Source organism: Sturnira hondurensis, unplaced genomic scaffold (assembly GCF_014824575.4).
Source record: "Sturnira hondurensis isolate 20B ecotype Veracruz unplaced genomic scaffold, ASM1482457v3 Scaffold0018525, whole genome shotgun sequence".
NCBI lineage: Eukaryota > Metazoa > Chordata > Mammalia > Chiroptera > Phyllostomidae > Sturnira > Sturnira hondurensis.
In genome coordinates, this window is record NW_028091156.1 from 135,710 (window position 1) to 157,206 (window position 21,497).

Consider the following 21,497-nt stretch of genomic DNA (forward strand, 5'->3'; position numbering starts at 1 on the left):
CTTGTTCCATTGCATTCCAGTGGCCTCTGGCCCTGCATTGGCCTGGAAGGCTCCACTGGGCAGTTGGCCGGGCTGCGCTCCTCCTTCTCCAGGTGATCCCAGGGCCTCTCCTTTCCCCATGGCCTCCCCACAGTCCCACCGGCAAGGGAGTCCGACTTCCTGCTTGTGGCTTGGGGCTCACACAAACAGTCCCTCCAGGAGAGAGGAAGCAGAACCTGGGAGACATTTTCAAGACAGGCCTGGTCTGGCCTGATGTAACTCCCCCTGCATTGTATTGGTTACCGCACGACAGACCTGCTCAGTTTCCATGTGGGAGAGGAGAAGGGCATGGGGCGGGGCTCCGTGGGGACCGTCTTTAGAGATGAACGGTGAGAGTGATGTGCCTTAAAACAATTCATTTTAGACCATATGTTCAGTATGTGCTGGTGAGTTTAAGCTTCAATTCTAGGGTTCGTCGGTTGCACTAGCCAGGAATTCTGCCTGAGTTGTAGTCAGCCAGCGTGACATCGGCGGTGCTGCACTCCAGAGTTCACCGCTAGAAGCACTTTAGTTTTTCAAATTTTGATTCAAAACCAAGGCAGGCAGTTGGCTGTCTTGTGGTGGTGGGCAGGCCTATGCAAACAAAGAGGCTTCCCTGGGCAGAGGCCTGGTATGGTGGAGTCCCCCTTGTCGGTTCTGCCCACCCAGCAGAGTGTCTCCAGGAGGAGTAGGGGAGTCTTAGGCACTTTGCCTTGTTGGTTATTGTTTGGCGGCGTGGGTGGGGAAGGAGCCCTCCCCTTCGACCCTCCTGCTGGCAGTACTGTATATAGTGAATGTCAACCACTGAGGTGTCAGAGACCTTAGAGGTCATCAAGCGTAACCTTTAACCCATGTACTTAACCTTCTCTCACTTCCTCTAGCACAGTCCTCAGCAAGCTAGAAACAGCACTCTGCCTTTTTCCACAGAGTATCAGAAGTATGGCTTCTCCTTCGGTAACTGCCTAAGTATTACATGTCATGTAGTCATCAGATTTCAGCAGCCTCACTTTTACCGTTTTGTTGTAGAACGTGCAAAGAGAAGCATTCACCAGCTGAAATGTACTCTGGGAGAAGGTGAAGTCAGTCTTGAGGGAGATGCTCTGGATCCTTCTTTAAGCACCAGTGCAGGACATGAGGACACTGGGACTGCCTGGCCCGAACTACAACACAGCCATGCTGGTGAGCTGAGTGTGGCCCTGCTCTGGATGACCCGCAGAGAATTCTTTAAACTCCATGCAGTAATGACTCCAGCCCATTCTCCACTCTACTGCTACGATTTTAATCCTGAACTACAAGTCAGCTAATACAGTTCCCTTGCTTATTTTTCCTTTGACTTCCCAATGTCTATCTAGGCCAAATTCCAAAGTCCTAGCATCATAGCAATATTTCTGTTAGGTGGCTCCAAACGACCTTGCTAGCCTCATGTTTCTGCCCTCCTTCCAACCATCTACCTTGCAAGCCTTGTCCTGCGGGCCCTGCTCTGTGCTTCTGCTTGGGCCATGCCTTCTACGGGAACTTTTCTCACCCTTCTCTGCTTATTGATTTCCTGTTCATCCTTCACAGTGATATCTTCTCTGTGAAAACAGGCACAATTAGCTGCTTCCTCTTTTTGTAGCACTATGTATGGCTCTGGGCCTACATACACACTTATATTGTTTTATATCTATCTGTGTATCACTCTTGCCCAGGGGATTCTTAGCTCTTAAGTGGGAGGGATTTTCTCATCTTTTCCTTGCATCCCCAGTTCTTCATGCATAATATGCGCTTAAACAATATTTCTTAGAAGGATGGAAGGACAGATGGGTGATGATAAACTGTGGATCTCAAATAAGATTAATAAACCCATTGCTTCTGCCCTGTAGTTAATCAACTCACAGCTTTGTTGCACCAACAAGCAGCTAAGGAAAGTGAGGTATCTCCATCAAGAAGACGAAAAATGTCCCCTTTGGTAAGTACCAACATGTGCGACCTAACAAGAGCATGATTTTTCTAACTATGTTTTAATTTTACAATGTCATTTTAGAAGTACATGTGGTAGGCAGTTCTGAGCACGGCACTCTAGGAGCGTACAGCGTTAAAAGAAATGATCTGCTCTCTAATTATTTTAGCTGCACAAGAGGGACCTCTATGGCAGAGGGAACCCTGATTTTTTAATTCATTATTCACCTGCAAAATGTGAGTGAGGAAGTAGTTGGGAGAATTTACTTTGCAAATGTTAGCAACTATAAAAAAGGAACAAAACGCGGAAAAGGTTAGCCACTTCTTTTGTAAAAGGTTATATCTGTGTTTGATCATTTTTAGAATTTACTTAATGATAATTCTAGCCATCCTTTGTAGTACTCTTTTATTATACGTGCCAAAACCAAAGTATGTCATCTTATTCTACATTTAAAAAAACACCTGGTTGTAAACTTGTGTGACACAAGAAGCTACACCCTATTCCTTGTGAAATTTTTTATTGCCATTGCTTTGACTGAGTGTATTTTTCCTGGTTGGAGAGATGTGCTATCCTAAAGGCTAAGATAGGTGTCAAGAGAGGGCAAGGAACGGATTCAGCCAGGTTTAAATGGCCAAAATAGTAGCAAAGGTGGGATTTTACCCATCAAGACCCCCTTCGCCTCAAACACGTGTCTGCAGAAGCCCGTCAGCAGGGTGTGGTTCCACCGTTGCAGCTGGCCCTCGTCTTCCTCGGAGCGTCCTTGGAGAGAGTTGTCTCTTCATTTTTCCCTTTGCCATGTGCTTTCCATCACCACCTTCGCTTTCCAGCTTTAAAAAATGTTCATATCCTTCATCTTATCTATTTGTGGAATTTATAGGATAGAGAAATAAATACTACCAGCTACATTTAATCTGGTCTCTGTTTCTGTGACGTCAGTGCGAAATGGAATATGAAGATGATATTCACGATTCTTTGCCAAATGCCCACATGCTGCACTTGTTGTTTTTCTCGTAGAGGTCCTCAGAACACGAGGACACCTGCGTGACCACGGTCCACAATCTCGTCCCCATCATCAACGATCAGTCCCAGTACATCCATCATTTAGAGGCCGAAGTCAAGTTCTGCAAGGTGAGTTTCTCACGAGAAATTTAAAGCTACCTAAAGTAAAGTTTGCAGGGAGTGATGTCTTTTATGAAAAGCTGCTATCCGTGTTTATAGCAATACATTCACAATTGCTGTGATTATATGTATCAGGCTGGGGAAGGACGCCCTTGACCGTACTGTTTCCGACTGCTTAGTTTCCCAGCAGCCTGTAACTGAACTATGTCTCACATCCCTTGATAATATGATCTCATGTTTCAGAATTTTTTTCTTTGCACTTCGGTCACTTTAGCCCAGCGGATGACAAATGCTTTGGAGTAGTAATTCCAGGCATCCCCTCCTCCCCCTTTTCAACTTACTAAGCCGGGCGCAGCAGGTTGGGACTTCAGCTACTGGACTAAGTCTGCTCCATTGTCCGTCTAAAGGTTGATACCTTGACTTTGAACAATGACAATAGTTCGTGGGGGTGCTGATAACAATGATCCGAAAGCTTTATGTGTCCCCTATGGCTGGAAACACTAGGCAGTGATGTTGCTTGACTATCTGGAGTTTAGAAATGCCGTGGAGGCCACGGGAGACTTTCTGACTTCCCAAAGTGTGTTAGTGCTTTACTTTTTCTTTCTTTCCTTTGTCAGTATCAATGCATCAGGTCATATGGTGTTTTTATAGTAGTCACCGATATCCTTTTGTATCACATCTTTGTCCCGTTTGGTGTAGTCAGTGTTTTGGATGTTAGGGTTCTAGAGGTGTGTAGTGGTAGCTCACTGTGTTCATTGCAGTTAGTATCTGATGATACATAATACTGGACTGTTTCACATGCTTCTTTTCCATTCGTAGATCTGATGTGATGAGGTATGTGCCCGGGGGCTCTATTATTAGGCCCATGCACGCACATATTAAGGATTATGTCCTCTTGAAGAATTGCCCGCTTTTTATTTCTGATGTTTTTCTTTGCTTCAGTGTCTGCTTTGTCTGAAATTAATATAGTTATTCCAGCTTTTTTTTGGTTTATGTTAGCATGGTATGTCTTTTGCCATCCTTCACTTTTGATCTGTATCTTTATATTTAAAGTGGGTTTCTTGGAGACACCATATACTTGGGTCTTGTTTTTTACTATGACAGTCTCTGTTTTTTCATCAGTGTATTTAGACCATGGAGGTTTACAGTAATTATTGATATACTTGGACATCTCTAAGTATTGATCAAATTGGGATATCTCAGTATTGAGATATCTCTAAGGATATCTCAAATCTTGATCATATTTGTTATTGTATATTTCTTGTTCTTGTTCTTTCTTTCTTTTTTGTTTTCTACTTTCAAAACTTTTTGTTTTCTTTTTCTGCTATCTTTGGTTTTAAGTATTTTTTATGATTTTATTTTTTCTCCTCTCTTATCATATCAGATGGACTTGTTTTTTAACTTTAATAAGTGGTTGTCCTTGAGTTGGCAATTACATTTACCACTAATCTAAGTGTACTTTCAAATAACACTTGACCACTTCAGGGTTAGGTTCAGGCTTAGGGCGGATTCCTTAAAACAGAGCATTCTCGATTCGTCCATTCTATTATTTATAACATTGCCATTACTCACTTCAGTTATACAGAAACAATAATTGCCACATTCACTGTTGCTATTACAACAGTGAGCAAACTGCTATGTGTAATATATATGTAATATGTTGTATGTAATATAGATTTGTATATCAATTACAACTAAGACAAATTAAGGATTTTATCTCCATATATTTCTTCTCTAACACTTTTTAAAATGCAGATCTGAGGTTATAACCTATATACATTTCCTCCTTTCTGAAGAGCTTCTTTTAATATTTCTTGTAAGGCAAGTCTACTGGTGACAAGTTCCCTACATTTTTGATTACCTGAGTTGCTTTTTTTCTTTCAATAGTTTAAATATTTGTTTCCATTCTCTTTTTGCTTACATGGTTTTTGGCGAGTAGTCTTATATAATCATCTTTGCTTCTCTATAAGTAGGGTTTCCCCTCCCTCCTTCCCCACTTCTTTATTTAAAAGTTTTCCCTTTGTGCCCTGGCTGGTGTGGCTCAGTGGATTGAGTGCAGGCCTGTGAACCAAAGGATCGTGGTTCGATTCCCAGTCAGGGCACATGTCTGGGTTGCAGGCCAGTTCCCAGCAGGGGACCCATGAGAGGCAACCATACATTGATGTTTCTCTCCTCTCCTTCTCTTCCCCTCTAGAGAAAAATAAATAAAATCTTTAAAAAATGAAAAAAAAGTTTCCCTTTGTCTCTGATTTTGTGCAATTTGAACTTGATATGCTTAGATGTAGACTTTTTGGTATTGTCCTGCTTAGTGTTCTCTGAGCTTCCTGGATCTGTGATTTGGGGCCTATCATATATTTTGGAAAATTATTGATCGTTAATGCTTCAAATATTTATTCTCCTTAATCTCTTTTTTCTATTCCTGGAATTCCCATTACACATGTTACACCTTTTATGATTGTCCCAAAATTTGTGGATAGTTTGTTCTTTTTCATCCTTAGTTTTTCTTTGTATTTCAACTTGGGAAGTTTCTAACAACATTTCTTCAAGCTCATTAATTCTTTCCTCGGATGTGTCCAGACTGTTAATGAACCCATCAAGGCGTTCTTCAGTTCTATTGCTGTGCTTTTTATTTCCAGCATTTTCTTTAGATTTTTTTTTAGATGTTTCATTTCTCTGCTTGCATATCCCATCTGTTCTTGCACGCAGTCCACTTTCCACACCAGACTCTTTAGCATATTAATGATAATTATTTGAAACTCCCAATCTGGAATTCCAACTTTCCTGCCATGTCCAAGTCTGGTGCTATGCTTGCTTACTCACTTTAAACTCTGTTTTAAGTCTTTTCATACACTAGTAACTTTTTGTTGAATGCTAGCCATGAGGTATTAGGGAAAAGGAACTGAGGGAAAGAGACATTTGGCGTGAGGACTTTTGTTTATTTTGTTTTATATTTATGTTTTGTGCTTATTTGCTGGGAGTTAGACTGCATCTATGGTTTGCTGTTGCTGTGGGTGTCAGAGGCTAAAATTCTCTCTAATGTCTTGGCTTTTGTCTCCCCTGTTGTCCTTGGGGCTCCCTCGGGAATTCTTCCAAAATAGGATATAAGGCACGCAGTTAATTTAGTGTTTCCCTGTTATTAGATAGGAGCCCTTCTGATGGAGTGGTAAGATAAGGGAGCATGGGAAGCATTCTTTAGTCCTGTGACCAGGTTTTAGTCAGTCTGTGCCCCTGGGCCATGACCTTCACAGTGTTTGCCAGTCTCCCCCTCCCTTTAAATGAGACAGGAAGTCTAGGAGGAGCTGGAGTTGGGTATCTCCCTTCCCCCAAGTCAGTTAGCACCAGAAAAAAAGTTTATTTAGGCTCTGGTAAAATAGTTTCTTTGGAGGAAGGTCTTGTTAAAAAGAACAGAATGCTTTGGGCATGTTTCAAAATGGCTGCTCTTCCTCTCTTGCTGGCGGAAGCATGGGGGGGGTGGTTCTCTCTAGTCTTTCCTGTAAGAACCTGGTGTCCTAGAGATAACACTCACAAAAGTATAGGATTGCCCCGTAACTCTGAGCCCCCCTCGAGTTCTTAAGTCTCAGCCTGCCGATAATGAGCATTTCATCAAGTGCACATCACGTGCTCCTAGCCCGGCGCTCTTTCCCTGGAAGGCTCCGTGCCTTTGAATCTCAGGAGCACCTGTCTGTCTGTCTCTCCCACCTGGGGNGGAAGGTCTTGTTAAAAAGAACAGAATGCTTTGGGCATGTTTCAAAATGGCTGCTCTTCCTCTCTTGCTGGCGGAAGCAGGGGGGGGGGGGTGGTTCTCTCTAGTCTTTGCTGTAAGAACCTGGTGTCCTAGAGATAACACTCACAAAAGTGTAGGATTGCCCCGTAACTCTGAGCCCCCCTCGAGTTCTTAAGTCTCAGCCTGCCGATAATGAGCATTTCATCAAGTGCACGTCACGTGCTCCTAGCCCGGCGCTCTTTCCCTGGAAGGCTCCGTGCCTTTGAATCTCAGGAGCACCTGTCTGTCTGTCTCTCCCACCTGGGGACAGAAGCTTTCCTGTGACTTCAGCTCTCTGATGAATCTGAGAAGAGTGGCTGATTTTTCAGCTTGTTTAACTTTTTTCTTGTTGTGAAGGTGAAAGGTTAAGCTAAGTCTGCAATATTGTTAAAATTGCCACTTTCAGTTACACCTTTGGTTTTCTTTTCCAAATAAAATTGTTGAATGGAATCTGCATATATTGCATAATAGTTTTTGGTTGCACTAGTAATGAAGATTAAGTTAAGTAGTATACTGTCAACATGTTGATCATTTTTGACATTTTTCAGAAAATGAAATGCCATTTAGTAGCAATTCTAATTGTTATTTATCTGTAATTCCTTATATTACACCCTGAAAGGCTAGTAAGACACTCTTTCAGGATTTTCATCTAGTAATCAACAAATAAAAGCACTGCTTCCAAATGCTGAATATATTTTGTATCGGTTTCTGCTCTTTGTAGGATGAACTCTCTGGGATGAAAAAGAGGTTACAGGTAGTCCTGCTGAACAACGAACAGCTCCAACGAGAGTTGAAACTGCACAGACCAGAGGAATCGATGAGGGAACAAACACTTCTGGATGCAACTGTGAGCCCTTCTAAAAACCACAATTGTATTTTAGTTTGAATGTTCCCTCCTCCTCCCTGCCCAGCCCTCTGAGCCGCGTGGATGTTCTCCTTGACGTTTGGCAAAAGTGCTATGCGTAAATGGGCTCGGGGCCTCAAACATTAAAATTCACCAGGGTGGAACGAATCCGCAAATGACGTGATGCAGCCGTGCCTCCTATCTGCTCCGGTTTCCTCTCGGACCATGCCATTATGTTTTTTCCATACGGAGAGGGGAGGGCTGAAAGCAGGGAGTGCATTAGATGGGCAGGTCTTTGTTAAATCAAGAAACTGTTCAGAACTGTAACTTAGATTTCTGTTGTATTTCTCTAAATGTTTCTTGAACTCTGAAGTTTAATTAAGTCGGATTAGCAGGCGTGGGGTAGCAGAAGGAACACTGGCCCGCAGGTCGAAGAATCAAAATGTTAGTCTGACCATTGTCTCTTATAAACTGGATGTTTAGCAGATGCTGTGACTTTACGGGACTTTCAAACATGGCTTAGCCGCCTGGGCCCTCTGGTTATTGACAATTGGAGAAGATTCACTCATATTCGCAGTTCTTAGTCTTTAATGTGAATAATGGTCAGTTTGGATACTTGCTACACATGCGGATTGCTGAGCTCTGTCTCCAGAGAGTCTGAGTCTGTTGGTCTGGGTTGAGTTTTTGAGTTAAAAATATGACATTTTAACAAGTTGCCTAAGTGATTTCTATTTCAGTGGGCCACATTTTGAACAACAGTGGACTAAGCGGTCTCTATAATTCTTGTGATGGTATTTAAATAGTGTTTAAACTTAGTTATCTCCTTATGCTTGTCAGAGATACTTTTGCCTGGAAAATGTTTTCCATTTTTCACTCTTGCAGTGGAATTCAGTTAATCAGAGCTTGTTCTGCTATTTGAGATAAATTCAGCTTTCCATGGGGAAGTTTTAATACTTGCCTGTTGCAGCTTTACTTTGCAAGGAATGCTGGGGGTTTTGACACAGTTGTCATTGGTAAATCAATTTTGTTAAGAACAAATGTTTTAATGTTTTAACTAAGTGTCATCTGATTTTTGTTTCTGAAGGTTTTTTTTTAATTTACCTGGCCTGAAGTTTCATTTATAATCCTTGAGTTCTATGCATTAGAATTTGCTATTTAGAAATTATTGATTGTGTTAACTTTGAAAAATGAAACATCATTAGTATTTCAGTTTATTTTTCTGCAATTACATTTCAGTTTATGGTCAGCTATTTTCCTTCACTGTGGCTTTTTCTGAATGATGATATCATTATACTATTCATAGTGGTAGTTCAAAATTCCACTAGTTGCTTATTATCTTGATATCAATTTGAAGATGACACAGCCTATGAAAAAGTACTTAGAAGCAGCTCGTTTTCTTAAATACATATATTCTTTTGCTTTTCTTCCAAATGTGTAGTCATTTAGCAAACGGTGACTCAATTATTTATAGTCTTCATTATTTATACAATGGCAAAGAAGTGGAAGAAGGGGAAGTGCAGTGAGAAAGGAAATTAAGCAAGTGAATCAGAGGGCGAGCGAAGTGAGTAATGCGAAGGGGGAAGGAAATGATGGTGGAAAGGGACATGTGCTTGGCCACGTGAACAAAGGCAACTTGCTAAAGAAAACTGCAGCCACAGTCACAGAAAGAACAAACTCCTAGAGAGCTTTTGTTGTTTTGGCTTTTACACATTCCCATGAGCTAAAATATAACGCAAATATTGCTGTCATTTGTTGCAGAAGTGCCAGGTGACCTTGCTATCTATTCAGTGTCGGTCGTCTGTGTTACTTTGTCATTCCAGCGGTGTGACCCCCACTTTTTACTCATATAGATCAAATGAGGCATTTCAACAACCTATGCATGCTGCTGTCTTAAAAAAATATGTCTTCATGTAAATGAAACTTTAATTTAGAGTATCTTAAATATGAACAGATCAAGAGATGACATCTTCCTTTTTTCTGAACTCTTTTTTAAAAGATTTTATTTATTTCTAGAGAGAGGAGAAGGGAAGGAGAAAGAGAGGGAGAGAAACATCAATGCGTGATTGCCTCTCTCGCACCCCCTACTGGGGACCTGACCTGCATCCCAGGCATGTGCCTTGACTGGGAATCAAACTGGTGACCCTCTGCTTCAAGGCCTGTGTTCACTCCACTGAGCCACACCAGCCAGGGCTCCGAACTCTTTTTTAATGAGTCTATTGCCAAATAGACTTGCCAAAGCTCTTCATGGATTTGAATATAGATTTTCAGTGTATCTTAAAGCTTTCTTCTGAAAATTAATTTAAATAGTTACATAGTAATAATTAATATTTATTGATGACTACATGGTTATGGTGTTCCAGACACTATATTAAACACTTTATTTACATTTTATTATTTTAGTTTTACATTAGCCACACAAGTCACTGTTATTATGTCTCTTTTCAGACGAGTGAATTAAGATACACAGCGGTTAGGTAACCAAAGTACCCTGTCTAATTTCACAAAGCTAGAAAATAGCAAAGCTAGGACTCAAGCATGGGAATGGATGACCCCAAATCCATCACCTATCCTTGAATTATGCTGCCTGCCCACATAAATTAGTAATCACTTGTCAGTATTGAACCAAACTATCTTTGTTTGTCCTGGGATAAAAGATTTCTCTCAGAAGACAGGAGCCTCCTCTTTATTGTTTCTGAGTTTTAACCTTGGACTTGAATGGTAGCCTACATGACTTTTAGCTTTTAGCCTAGTTTTTGACCTACCAGTTGAAGAAAAAAGCAGATTGTTTTTTTTTAACTAAAATATTTAAAGAGTATTTCCAGTTTTATTTTTCATTGCTTATTCTTATAAAATTTCTTTTAATGGAGGGCTTTTTTGAGAGTTCAAAAATTATAACATTAAAATATACTATTTACTAGAAATTTTGGCATGTATACTCAAGGATCTAGGAGATTATTTTTAAGTAGCAGATTTCTGAGCCATTTCTTTCCATGTCTATTCTCATCCCCTGTCACTACCAATCACTCTGCTCAGTTAAGAGAGTAAAGGTTTTCAGTGGTCATCGGGGATGTGAATATAATTAGATTTTTAAAACCTTAGTCAAATGCCATTCAAGTTTTTAAGAGATGTCTAAGACAGAACCAAGTGTCAATTAGACTAGCACGTCTTTCCCAGGAATGACAATGTTTCTATCATGTTAGTGACTGAAGGTCTGTGTGCTTTCTCCAATTTCTCCATAAAATTAGTACCACCCTTCTTTATTGCTCTCCAAAGGAACTCTGGGTGCAATCCAGTCTTGGGAGATTTGTCCCTACCTATCCAGTCAAGTTCAAGCTTATTATCTCATACTCTTTGGGTCTTTATTTGACTCTAGCTTCACCTTCTGACACCCATTGCCTTGTGTTTCAGCATCTAATGATGCTGAATTCCCCGAGTCCCCTGCGACCAGCCTATTTCACACCACTGTGGCTCTTCTTACCATGTTCTCTTGTCCTGGCATGCCCTTCCCATGTAGCTTACTCTTAGTTATCCTATGGACACTAGTGTCTAAACTCTAGGAAAAATCCTCCTTGAATCTCCTGTAGAATATGGAGTGGAATCTCAGATTCTACTTTGGAGGAATGTCATTTCCACCTTCTAGCACGATATGACACTGCAGTATAGTTGTCTTTGTGGGGACCTGTCCTTTCTTGTGGCTACTGCTGTATTCCCTGGCCCCGAACAAGAGTGCAGTTATTATTTGTCAAATGGATGTAAGTATTTTAGTCCTGGCTGTGCACATAAATTGTGTGGATCTTAGGCTGCTTATTTCACTGAATGTTGAGACGGTGCCAGAGGTGGAAGACAGGCCACAGGTTCACTAAATTCCACCTGCAGACCTAGTCATTTGTTTGCCAAACAGTAAGCCAATATTTACCGATGCTTCAAATGAAAAGCTAGATCTCTGGCTTACTTTTTTAATGAAAAGATTTTTGGAAATACGAGTTTGCATTCCCACAGGGCAGCAATTGACTGGAGGCGGAAGTGGCTGCTTATTTTGGGTGGTGTGTCATGGTCCTTACCACTCCTTTTGAATTCCTGACATGTCATACACTCTTTTGCTTGTTGAAGACAAAGATTTTTTTCTGGAAAGGCAAATGAGCATGGTGGCTTAGGGCATGGACTCCTGAACCAGATTGCCAGAGTTCAAATCCTAGCCATACCACTTACTGGCTACTTCCTACTTCTGTAACTCAGCAAGTTACGCTGTGTGACTCAGTTTCCTCATCTCTAAAATGGAGATAACAGTGAATCTTACTGTTATCTAAAATGGAGATAACAGTGAATCAGGGTTGTTGTAATGAGCCAATGAATTAATATATGTGAAGCACATAAACAGCGTTGGGTGCAGAGTAAACACCATATGTATTAACAGCTATTATTAGTCACGCCTTTCTGTAATGTGAAAAATGAAAGGCAAACTAAGAGAGGGCTGTGTGTTTCGAGAGTGTATGTCTCAGGAGAAGGAAGAGATAGATTCATTTGCTCACTGCACTGACATCTTTGACTTTGCAGTGCGTGCTGGGGAATATGACCCTAGTAGCTAGACAATGTAAAATGATTATTGATTTGCAGTGAAGAAGGATCTGCTCTTTAAAACTCTTTTATCATAGATAAGAATCAAGTATTCCACTTGCGAAGCATGCATGTTGATTTAAAGGTAAATGTTGATTGCAATTACTGGCACGTTGCGTTTTAGGGAAACATGCAGAATTCTTGGATTACAACAGGTGAGAATCCTGGGGTAGAAGAGGCTCCCAAAAGATCGCTCTCCTGCGGCAGCATGGATATTGTCAAAGCTTCGTCTGCTGGTGAGGCTGAGAAATGGAAGCTAGACCTGGTAAGTATTTCGGTGCTTTTGTGCTACTATCTACTTTTTCTGGTACTTTTTATCATGGTAAATATACATAACATAAAATTTAACATTATAATAATTTACAATTTTACCATTTTAGCACTTTAAGTGTACAACTCATTCACAATGAGTGCGCGACCGTGAACACTATCCATTTTCAAAACTTTTCCATCATCCCCCCATAAAACTCTGTTCCCCTCAAACAGTAACTCCCACTCTCTTCTCTCTCCACCCCCTGGTAACCTCCTCTCCCCTCTATTTGCCTGTTCTAGGGGCCTGACACAATGCAATCAAACCATATTGGTCCTCTCGTGTCTGGCATATCTTATTTAGCATAATGTTTTCCAGGTTCATCGATGCTGTAGCATGTACGATGATTTCATTTTCCAAGTTCTCATTGCTGCTACAGAGAAAAGCACAAAACATTTGTTTAAGATTCAAATCTGGTCAAAAGTGTTCAGCGTGCTTCCAGTGCCTCTGCTCTGTGGAGGCTACGTGAGTTGTCTGTTAGGGGTCTTCATGTCTGTATTTTTTCCATGCATACCTAACCTTACCTCTCTAACCCATCTCGGCTCACTTCCCACCTGGCACTTTGCATGCCCCGCCTCTGTGCCTTTCGTTGTATCGGAAATGATGCTTTCCGTCTTAGCGCCTCCTCCACGAAGGTTTGCTACTTCTCTTTGACTGAATGACAAGTAACGTTACCTTCTGTACACCTGGCTATCATAAATTCTATATAAATGAATTTATAAAGTTCATCTGTCTTTCCGTGCCTTGCTAGGATCTAGTTCCGTGAAGCTGGAGGCGTCTCCATCTGAGATGCCCAATAAGTATTTGTTGAATGAGAGAGTGACAAGCAGGGGCCTGTAGAGAGCTTGGTCTATCATCCGTATTTTACAACTTCCCTTTAGTATTCGTTCCATTGTGTGTCAAATACGCATATTGTATGTATGTTTATAATGCTTCAAATATAGAGCAGTCACAGTAGGGGGCCCAGTGGGGTTGGATCTTTGTCCTCATTAACCTTGTTGGTTATCATAGGTTTTTCCTGGCGTCACAGTTTTTAAAGAAAGGTGTGATTTATGCAAGTTCGAAAGAAACTTTTTCTCTGTAATTGCCATTTTTTGACTCAGTAGTTTGTGCAGGCATTTCACTCAATAAATACAGAAAGCTTTAGGTGGACGAGAGGAAGCGGTCCTGAGAGCGCACATTATTTTTCCTCCTGGGAAGATACTGAGTTTCATACTAATCATTAAAATTTGCTTGTCAAACACAGGACACAGAAGAAATGTATTTTCTTTTTCCTTTTCTACAGGAGAGGCTGAAACTTACTTATGAAGAAAAGTCTGAAATCCTGGAATCACAAGTGAGGATTTTGAGGTAAAGTATTACCACTATATAAAATCATAGCAAAAGCACAGTGATCTTAAAATGCAGGGTCTGGCGGAAGTAAGGCCTGCTCATGGTAATAACATGGGTGTAACGATTTATAGTTGTAATTTGAACAGTTCACCTAAAGTGTCCTGTGGTGTGCTTGGGTGTGATATTGTTATGTTAAAGAATCACATGTTTATGATTTGGTAATAAAAGATTTCATAATGGAAAGGGGGCGTTAGTTATGCTGGACCCTGTATATTTGAATGTTTGCTGAAGTCCTAGTTTTAGTCAGTATAAGAATTATTTGATGGCATTTTGTTTACAATATAAGACATATGCTCTCATTATTAAAGAATAAGGAGGCATCAAATTGTGAGGTCCCTTTCCACATGTTATTTCTAATAACTGTGAACTAAATCATAAGTTGTATTTTTCTCCAATTGTAAAATATTTGTGTTTCCTGACAGAAATAAGAATGATTAGCTGCTCTTAGAGAAATTAAGCTTTTAAAATAAATAGTGAAAATAAAGCAGTCTAGTTTTCAAATTACACATAAGAGTTTTCTTCTTTATTGATTTTTCTTCATTTAATTTTAAAATTGCAACAGTAATTTAATAGTTTAAGTATTTTTTTATACATGGTGAATTTGTGTATACATAATGAGTTTTCATGTGCTTTTTCATATGTTTTCAAAAATTCCAATAAAAGCTATATATTATAGATTAACCATTAGTGGTTTATTATGTATTCATTGTCTAAGAATTGAAATGCAGTGTTCTCTCTTTGGAGCTAGAAAGTTATTTATTATACAAAAACATACAAGGAATTATTTTTTCTATGTTAAAGTTTATTGTAAACAAGAGTAATGAAATATTTTCAAATCAAGTGAACTTTAAACTACTCATAATAAATTTACTTTAATAATTTTATTTTATTTATTAAAATGCTTTTAATGATTAATTTATTTTGGTAGTCTAATTTGAAACAAAATTTGAAGTCTTCATCACATATGTGTCTAGAGATGTCACTAGAGTAACACTAAGAACCAGAACACAGGGGCGTTCACCGCACCTGCTGTGGTTCACTGACTTTAATATGCTCTTTTCATACCTTGTCCATGTTCATTTGAAGACTTATAGAGAGATTTTTACTTTTCCATGAAGAAACCTAATATTTAGAAAATGGTCTAATTTTTGCTTTCTTATTGTTTATTTTTGTTATATTTTGATATATATTGTGTTTTGATTCTTTAGCTTTTAAAGTTATATGTTCTAACTTCATTATGTGTATGGTACTGTGATTTATTTTTTCTCAGTCAGAATTCAAATATGCCATCTTTAATTTCGTTACAGTGAACTAGACTTCACTCCCTGCTCCCTTCTGTTTCTTTATTTTGTTTTGGTATAATTTAAGACTAATGAAAGAGGCCTTTTTCTTAAAGGAAGATATAAAATTGCTACTCTCAGAACCTCTCACTTTATAGTAATTATTTCTTTATTATTATTATTATTATTTGCCATTATAAATAATCAGAGCTACTTGAGTGTTTTCAACTTGGACCTGACAGAAATAGTCAGGGACACTCTTTTTCTTTGGAATATGCTTACCAAGTTTTTAAAAATAAAGCCTTTGAAAGTCAGAATTTTTCTTTGTAATACTTAAAAAGAAATCTTATGCCCTGGCTGGTGTAGCTCAGTGGATTGAGCGCGGGCCTGCGAACCACACGATTGCGGTTCGATTCCCAGTCAGGGCACATGCCTGGGTTGCAGGCCAGTTCCCAGCAGGGGCCTCATGAGAAGCAACCATACATTGATATTTCTCTCCTTCTCTCCTTCCCTTCCTCTCTAAAGATAAATAAATAAAATATTTAAAAAAAAAGAAATCTTATTATGTCAGAGATATTATCTTGGGAATAGGACAAAACAGTTCCGTTTTTTTTCCAACTTCAGACTCTCATGAGATTAGCTTTTTTAAGCCTTAGTTCGCCTGTGGATCTTCCCCACCTCCACCAGGTTGCCGGAAACATCCCCTGACCCCATAGTTGAAGTCATGTGTAATAGCCAGATGTCGTAATCATTAGCTTCTCCTCTGGGATAGTGAGTAAGCTGGGACAGCTTATAGGTCCCTGAGTACACTGGACAACAGAGAGTAGACAGAGTCAGCAATCAAGTGCCTGCCTTCAGTCTTCCAAGAACTCAAGGGCAGCGTTCTCCTTTTAGAAGTAGGAAGTTTCTTTTTGTACAGTAGGAAAGGGATGTCTGTGCAAGGAAGCCCAGTTGCTCAAGTAGACTCAACCAAAACTTGGAGAAAAACATCTTCAAGGACTATCCCATAAAGTAAAAACAAACAGCCCCCCACAATTTCTCAGCCCCACCCCGGCCCCCCTTTTTAAGCAAGCTGCATATTTCCAGTGCGTATCTGCTAGTTATGGAATCTTAAGACTGGCAAGTTCCATATAACTCCTTCCCGTGGCCCACTCTCTTTCAAAGCAGCCCCTTGTAGAACTTGGTGGCTCGATAATTTTTTCATGTTTTCCATCTTGAAGACAAATGGACAATGGCAGGATCCGTGTCTTTTATGTGGTCCTTTAAGGTACTCTTAATACATTTGAAGAGGTTAAACACTTGAAACTGGGTATTTCCCCTCAGATCAAGGGGGTTGTGTTGTCACCCCAGCCCGTTATTAAATGAAACTACTTAGAACTTTCATTTGTAGTTTTACTTTTGTGGGTCCAATACAAGACACAGGATCCTGTGAACAGAGAGCCAATATCACAGGCAGACTACTTTTACAAACTTGGACTAATTGTTTCATATGTTTGTTTCATTTTATTCAAAGCGTCTATCAGGATAACCCTAACCAACGTAATCCACCTAGAGTTCGGGCCGGGGTAAGACTTATTAAGATACTGTGCGTAAAGCACACCATGAGGTTATCACCCATGAGTAATGGTAGTAGCTGTCACTCTGAGGATACCTAGCCACTTACTGGAACTTTTCCCCTTCTTTTCAGGAAAGACTTAGCTGAGTATCAGAAAAACTGTGAAGACCTGAAAGAGCGACTGAAGCACAAAGAGTCCCTCCTTGCTGCTAACGTTGCCAACCGCGTCGGGGGTCTGTGTTTGAAGTGCGCCCAGCACGAGGCTGTGCTCTCCCACACCCACAGCGATGTCCACGTGCAGACCATTGAGAGACTGACCAAGTGAGTGTGCAGAGTCTTGGGCCACATGAGGAGTTTTCTTTAAAGGGGTATCGTGTTCCTTCGCCCCATGCTAAGTCACACGTGCTGAATGGGACCCTTGAAGTAAAAAGGATTTATAAAGGTCCCTTCATGTCGCTTTCTTGAAAACAGAACAGATCAGTTCTGCTAACTATGGGTGTCATGTCACCGTGGTCCAGTAATTTTCTTTCTCTTGGTTTCATTCTCATCTCCAAGCAAGAAAGTAGAAGTAGATAATCTTTCTATTCTGTTCATTTCTATGACTCTATCATTGCACATCCAGCACTGTTCTTATCTGAAGTGAGTCTGGGAGGAATTCTTTTGATTTTTGCTCCATGTTGAATTTGCCTGCGGTAGTATAGATAGAGTAAATTATCTCTGTGTCTTTATCACGTACCTGTCGTGAAGGGTATTATTAGTTCATTAGAAGAAAGTCCCACTGTGCTCCTGTGTTAATTAATATTCCAGGGCTGATTAAGGGCAAGTTACAGATGAGCTTTCATGTAATCAAAGTTTTCATTGCCCTGGCCAGTGGGGCTCAGTTGGTTGTAGCATTGTTCTGCACACCAAATGGTTACAGGTTTGAGTCCCTGTCAGGGCACATGCCTAGGTTGAGGGTTCGATCCCCAGTTGGGGCACTTATGAAAAGGCAACCAATCAGTGTTTCTCTCTCACATTGAAGTTTCTCTCTCCCCCATCCTGTCTTTCTCTCTCTCCCTTCCTTTCTCTCTAAAAGCATTGACAAAAATCTTTGAGTGAGAATAGAAAAAAGTTTTTATCTGGGCTAAAATACTGCAGTTCCATGTGTACACCTATTTCTGTCCCGTTTTTCTGGAGAAGTTGAGAATATTACTCACTGTGTGACCCAGTGATGATCTGTAGTGTGTGTTCTCCCCCCCACCCTGCATTCTCTGTGCTCACAGTCACCTCTCTCTCTCTCGCTCTGTTTGGGCTCTCCACGTACCCCAGTGTCACTCCCTCCACAGGTGTTCTCCCACCTGCCTTGCCCCACCTTTCTCTCAGCTCACATGGACTCCTTTCTTCTGTGATCTTACAACACATCCTGTCTCCTTGGAGGTGGCAACCAGGTCTCGTTCACTGCCATGTCCCTGGCTTCTAGCAGAGTGTGGTGGGCACTCAGTAAATGTCGGCGGTTCACTGGACAAGACACTTGGCACTTACGGCTTCACAGTCAGACACCCTCCCCTTGGAGCTGGCCTGGAAAGACTGCCACTGTTAAAATCAGGCCAGTTTTGCTCTGCATTTTGACCTTTGACCAAATCACTTTCCCTCTGGAGTCTGGAGTGTTCTGTTGTTTGGAGGTGTGATACCTACCTACCCCTTAGGGATTTGCTGAGCCAGCCCAGCCTGTGGCTAGGGCGTAGCTGTGAAGCCTGCCTACATTCATATTCTGGTTCTCCTGCTATCTTACTGTGTGGCCTCACAGGAGTTACTTAACTGGTTTTGTCTCAATTTCCCATTTTGGAAATGGAGATAAAAGCACCTAAGTAATAGGGTCACTGAGAGAATACTGATATATATGCTTAAAACAGTCCCTGCCTTGAACATTGCATCCCCCCTGCTCCTCCCACACTGCACGAGCAGCCACACTGTCCGGAAGGCGTGGGGTCCGCACAAGACTAACCCGTTGGTCACTATACAGAAACCAAACTTTGCCAGTGTGGACTGACTGGTCATTTGTATGACAAGTGCTGACGGTCCTGTTTTGGTTGAATATTATATTAATTGTTAACTATACTATTAAATTATTCATATAGATTCAATATAACACTTATTAAATCTATTTTCAGACCCAACTAACATGCCGTTAGCATTTATTATATGCCACAGAGTGCCAGGCGGTTGAAAAATATATCTCTCTTACTCACGGCAAAGCATTTAGGAGATAAATGTTCTTACCCCACTTTACAAACCTTTTATATTTGAAAAAAAAAAAAGAATAGAACCACACCTCACAAAAATAAATGCAAGATGGTACAAAGACCCAGATGTAATTTTGACTCTAGAAATATTACAAGAAAATATAGAAAATATCTTTAGAGCTTTGGGCCAAAGTTTTGAGCATGACATAATGAGCAAAAGTCATAGAGGAAATAAAAATGAAACATTTGACTCCATTAAAAAAGCCTTCTTATGTCCTGGCTGGTGTAGCTCAGTGGATTGAGTGCGAGCCTGCAAACCACACAATCGTGGTTCGATTCCCAGTCAGGGCACATGCCTGGGTTGCAGGCCAGTTCCCAGCAGGGAACTCATGAGAGGCAACCATACATTGATGTTTCTCTCCTTCTCTCCTTCCCTTCCTCTCTAAAGATAAATAAATAAAATCTTTTTTTAAAAAAACCTTCTTATGATACAATATTGCAAATTAAATGAAAAGACTGGGAAAAATATTTTCATCTTATATAATAAAAAATTGGTATATGTAAAGAATTTCCTTTGAAACTAACAAAAAAGACAAACTGCTCAGTTGCAAAGTTGAATGGCAGTCACTGAACAATGAAAGAGGGAGCTGTCGGAACACAGGAAGGTGTTCATTCTGCTATTATTCAAGAAAATACAATCTTTAATAAAACCAAGCCATCCAATCTGTGAAAGTTAAAGACTGACAGTCACAGGAGTTGGTGAGGCCACGATTATGCGAGTATTTTCATACCCTGCTGGTGGAACTATAAATTGGAACTTCTTTGGAGGATAATTTAACACTATTCATTAATATTTAAATTGTGCATTACACATTTCAAAAATTTACCCTAGAGAACTTATGTGTGGTCATATGAGTCCTTTATAGGGAATGGTTTTTGCAGCATTATTTTTAATAGTGTTGTGATATTTGGGCTTCGTGTCCCGTTTCTGGCATAGACAGCGCTTCTAAAACCCCTGTAATTTCATAAGTGAAAAGAGTCGTACAAGCATCTTTTGTGTTAATATTTCTTCCCCCCCTGCTTGTGATACAGGGCCAGAGCATAAAGGTGAAAGGAACATCTCTTTTTCTTAACAAGCCCCTTTTAAGCATACTCGAGTTTATGTTCAGAAGAGGACTTTTGGAAACGCATTAAGCACAGGGGGGCTGGTTGCCAGGGGAGCCATCCATATGATTACGGGATTAGACCTTTCAGCCTTACTCCCCAGCCTTTGGGGAGGAGAGAGGGGCTGGAGAGTCCATCACCTATGACCAATGATGGAATCAGTCGTGCCTATGGAACCTTCATAAGAACCATGCACCATGGGGCCTGGAGAGCTTCTTGGCTGGTGAACACGTGTGGTGGTGCGCGCACAGGAAGGGCGCATGCGCTCCAGGCCCTGCCTGCATACCTTGTCCAATGCATCTCTTCCATCTGGCTGCTCCTGAGTTGCGTCCTTTGTAATGAACAGGGAATAGCAAGTAAGGCACTTTTCCTGTGTTCCGAGAGCTGTCCCAGCAAATCCTCGAACCCGATGAAGGGGTTGTGAGAACCCCCAATTTATTGCCAGTTTGTCAGAGGTACGGATGACAACCTGGGACTTGCAACTGGATCTAAAGAGCAGGCAGTCGAGGGGGACCAAGTCTTAACCTGCAGGGTCTTTGCTAACCTCAGGCAGTTAGTGTCAGCTTGAGTCAGTGTCTGCCAAGCATGAGAGAGTTGCTGGGTGTGGGGGAAACCACACACTTGGTGTCAGAATTGTTGTGAGTTCAGAAACTGACCATAGTGGAAAACAAGAGGTTTTTGTTTTAGGTGCGAACAATCTACATAAATATCCTGCAAAGGAGGGTAACTGAACTGTGGTTTAGAGGAACTGAAATGTATGCACATTAAAAAAAAGAAGAAGAAGAAGTATATCTATATGTATACTAAAGTAACATGAAGTTCCAAAATATATTTTTGTGAGGAGAAAATAAAACAAAATAAAATGAGAAAGACACGCCTGGCACAAAGCCATTTGTATTTTCTAGAAGACCACACACAACCACACTATATACTTCCTCCAGGTTCATGCAGACGCGTAGAAAAACACATGAAAGGACAAGCACGCAGCGTTTAACAGCGACTATCACTGGAGACGTAGAAGCAGGCGTTGAAATTGAAAGTGTAGGTCAAAAAGGGCTTCAACCAAGGTGGTCATCAGTTTTACAAAGAGAATGTAATGAAAACATTAAATCACAAAGGATATTCAAAGTTACACAGAGAAAAACTGTCAGACATTAAAACTAAGTAGCAAAACCAACAATAGCAACCCCCCCAAAAAAACCCTTTTTTCTATTATATTGCCTTTTATATTGTCTCTGCAGATCATGAGAAAAATATTTTAAAAGGAAATGACAATG

At 40.6% G+C, this 21,497-nt stretch overlaps 1 protein-coding gene across 1 annotated transcript in view; it reads left to right on the forward strand.

The window, feature by feature from the left end:
• The window catches only part of SDCCAG8 (SHH signaling and ciliogenesis regulator SDCCAG8), a 182,453-nt gene that overhangs the window by 12,363 nt on the left and 148,593 nt on the right, over nt 1-21,497 (forward strand). Inside the window, exons 2-8 of the mRNA XM_037069536.1 lie at nt 1,045-1,197; nt 1,881-1,966; nt 2,972-3,085; nt 7,561-7,686; nt 12,422-12,562; nt 13,893-13,957; nt 16,967-17,155. Coding sequence (XP_036925431.1) covers nt 1,045-1,197; nt 1,881-1,966; nt 2,972-3,085; nt 7,561-7,686; nt 12,422-12,562; nt 13,893-13,957; nt 16,967-17,155 — 874 coding nt within the window. The remainder of the gene's footprint in view (nt 1-1,044; nt 1,198-1,880; nt 1,967-2,971; nt 3,086-7,560; nt 7,687-12,421; nt 12,563-13,892; nt 13,958-16,966; nt 17,156-21,497) is intronic.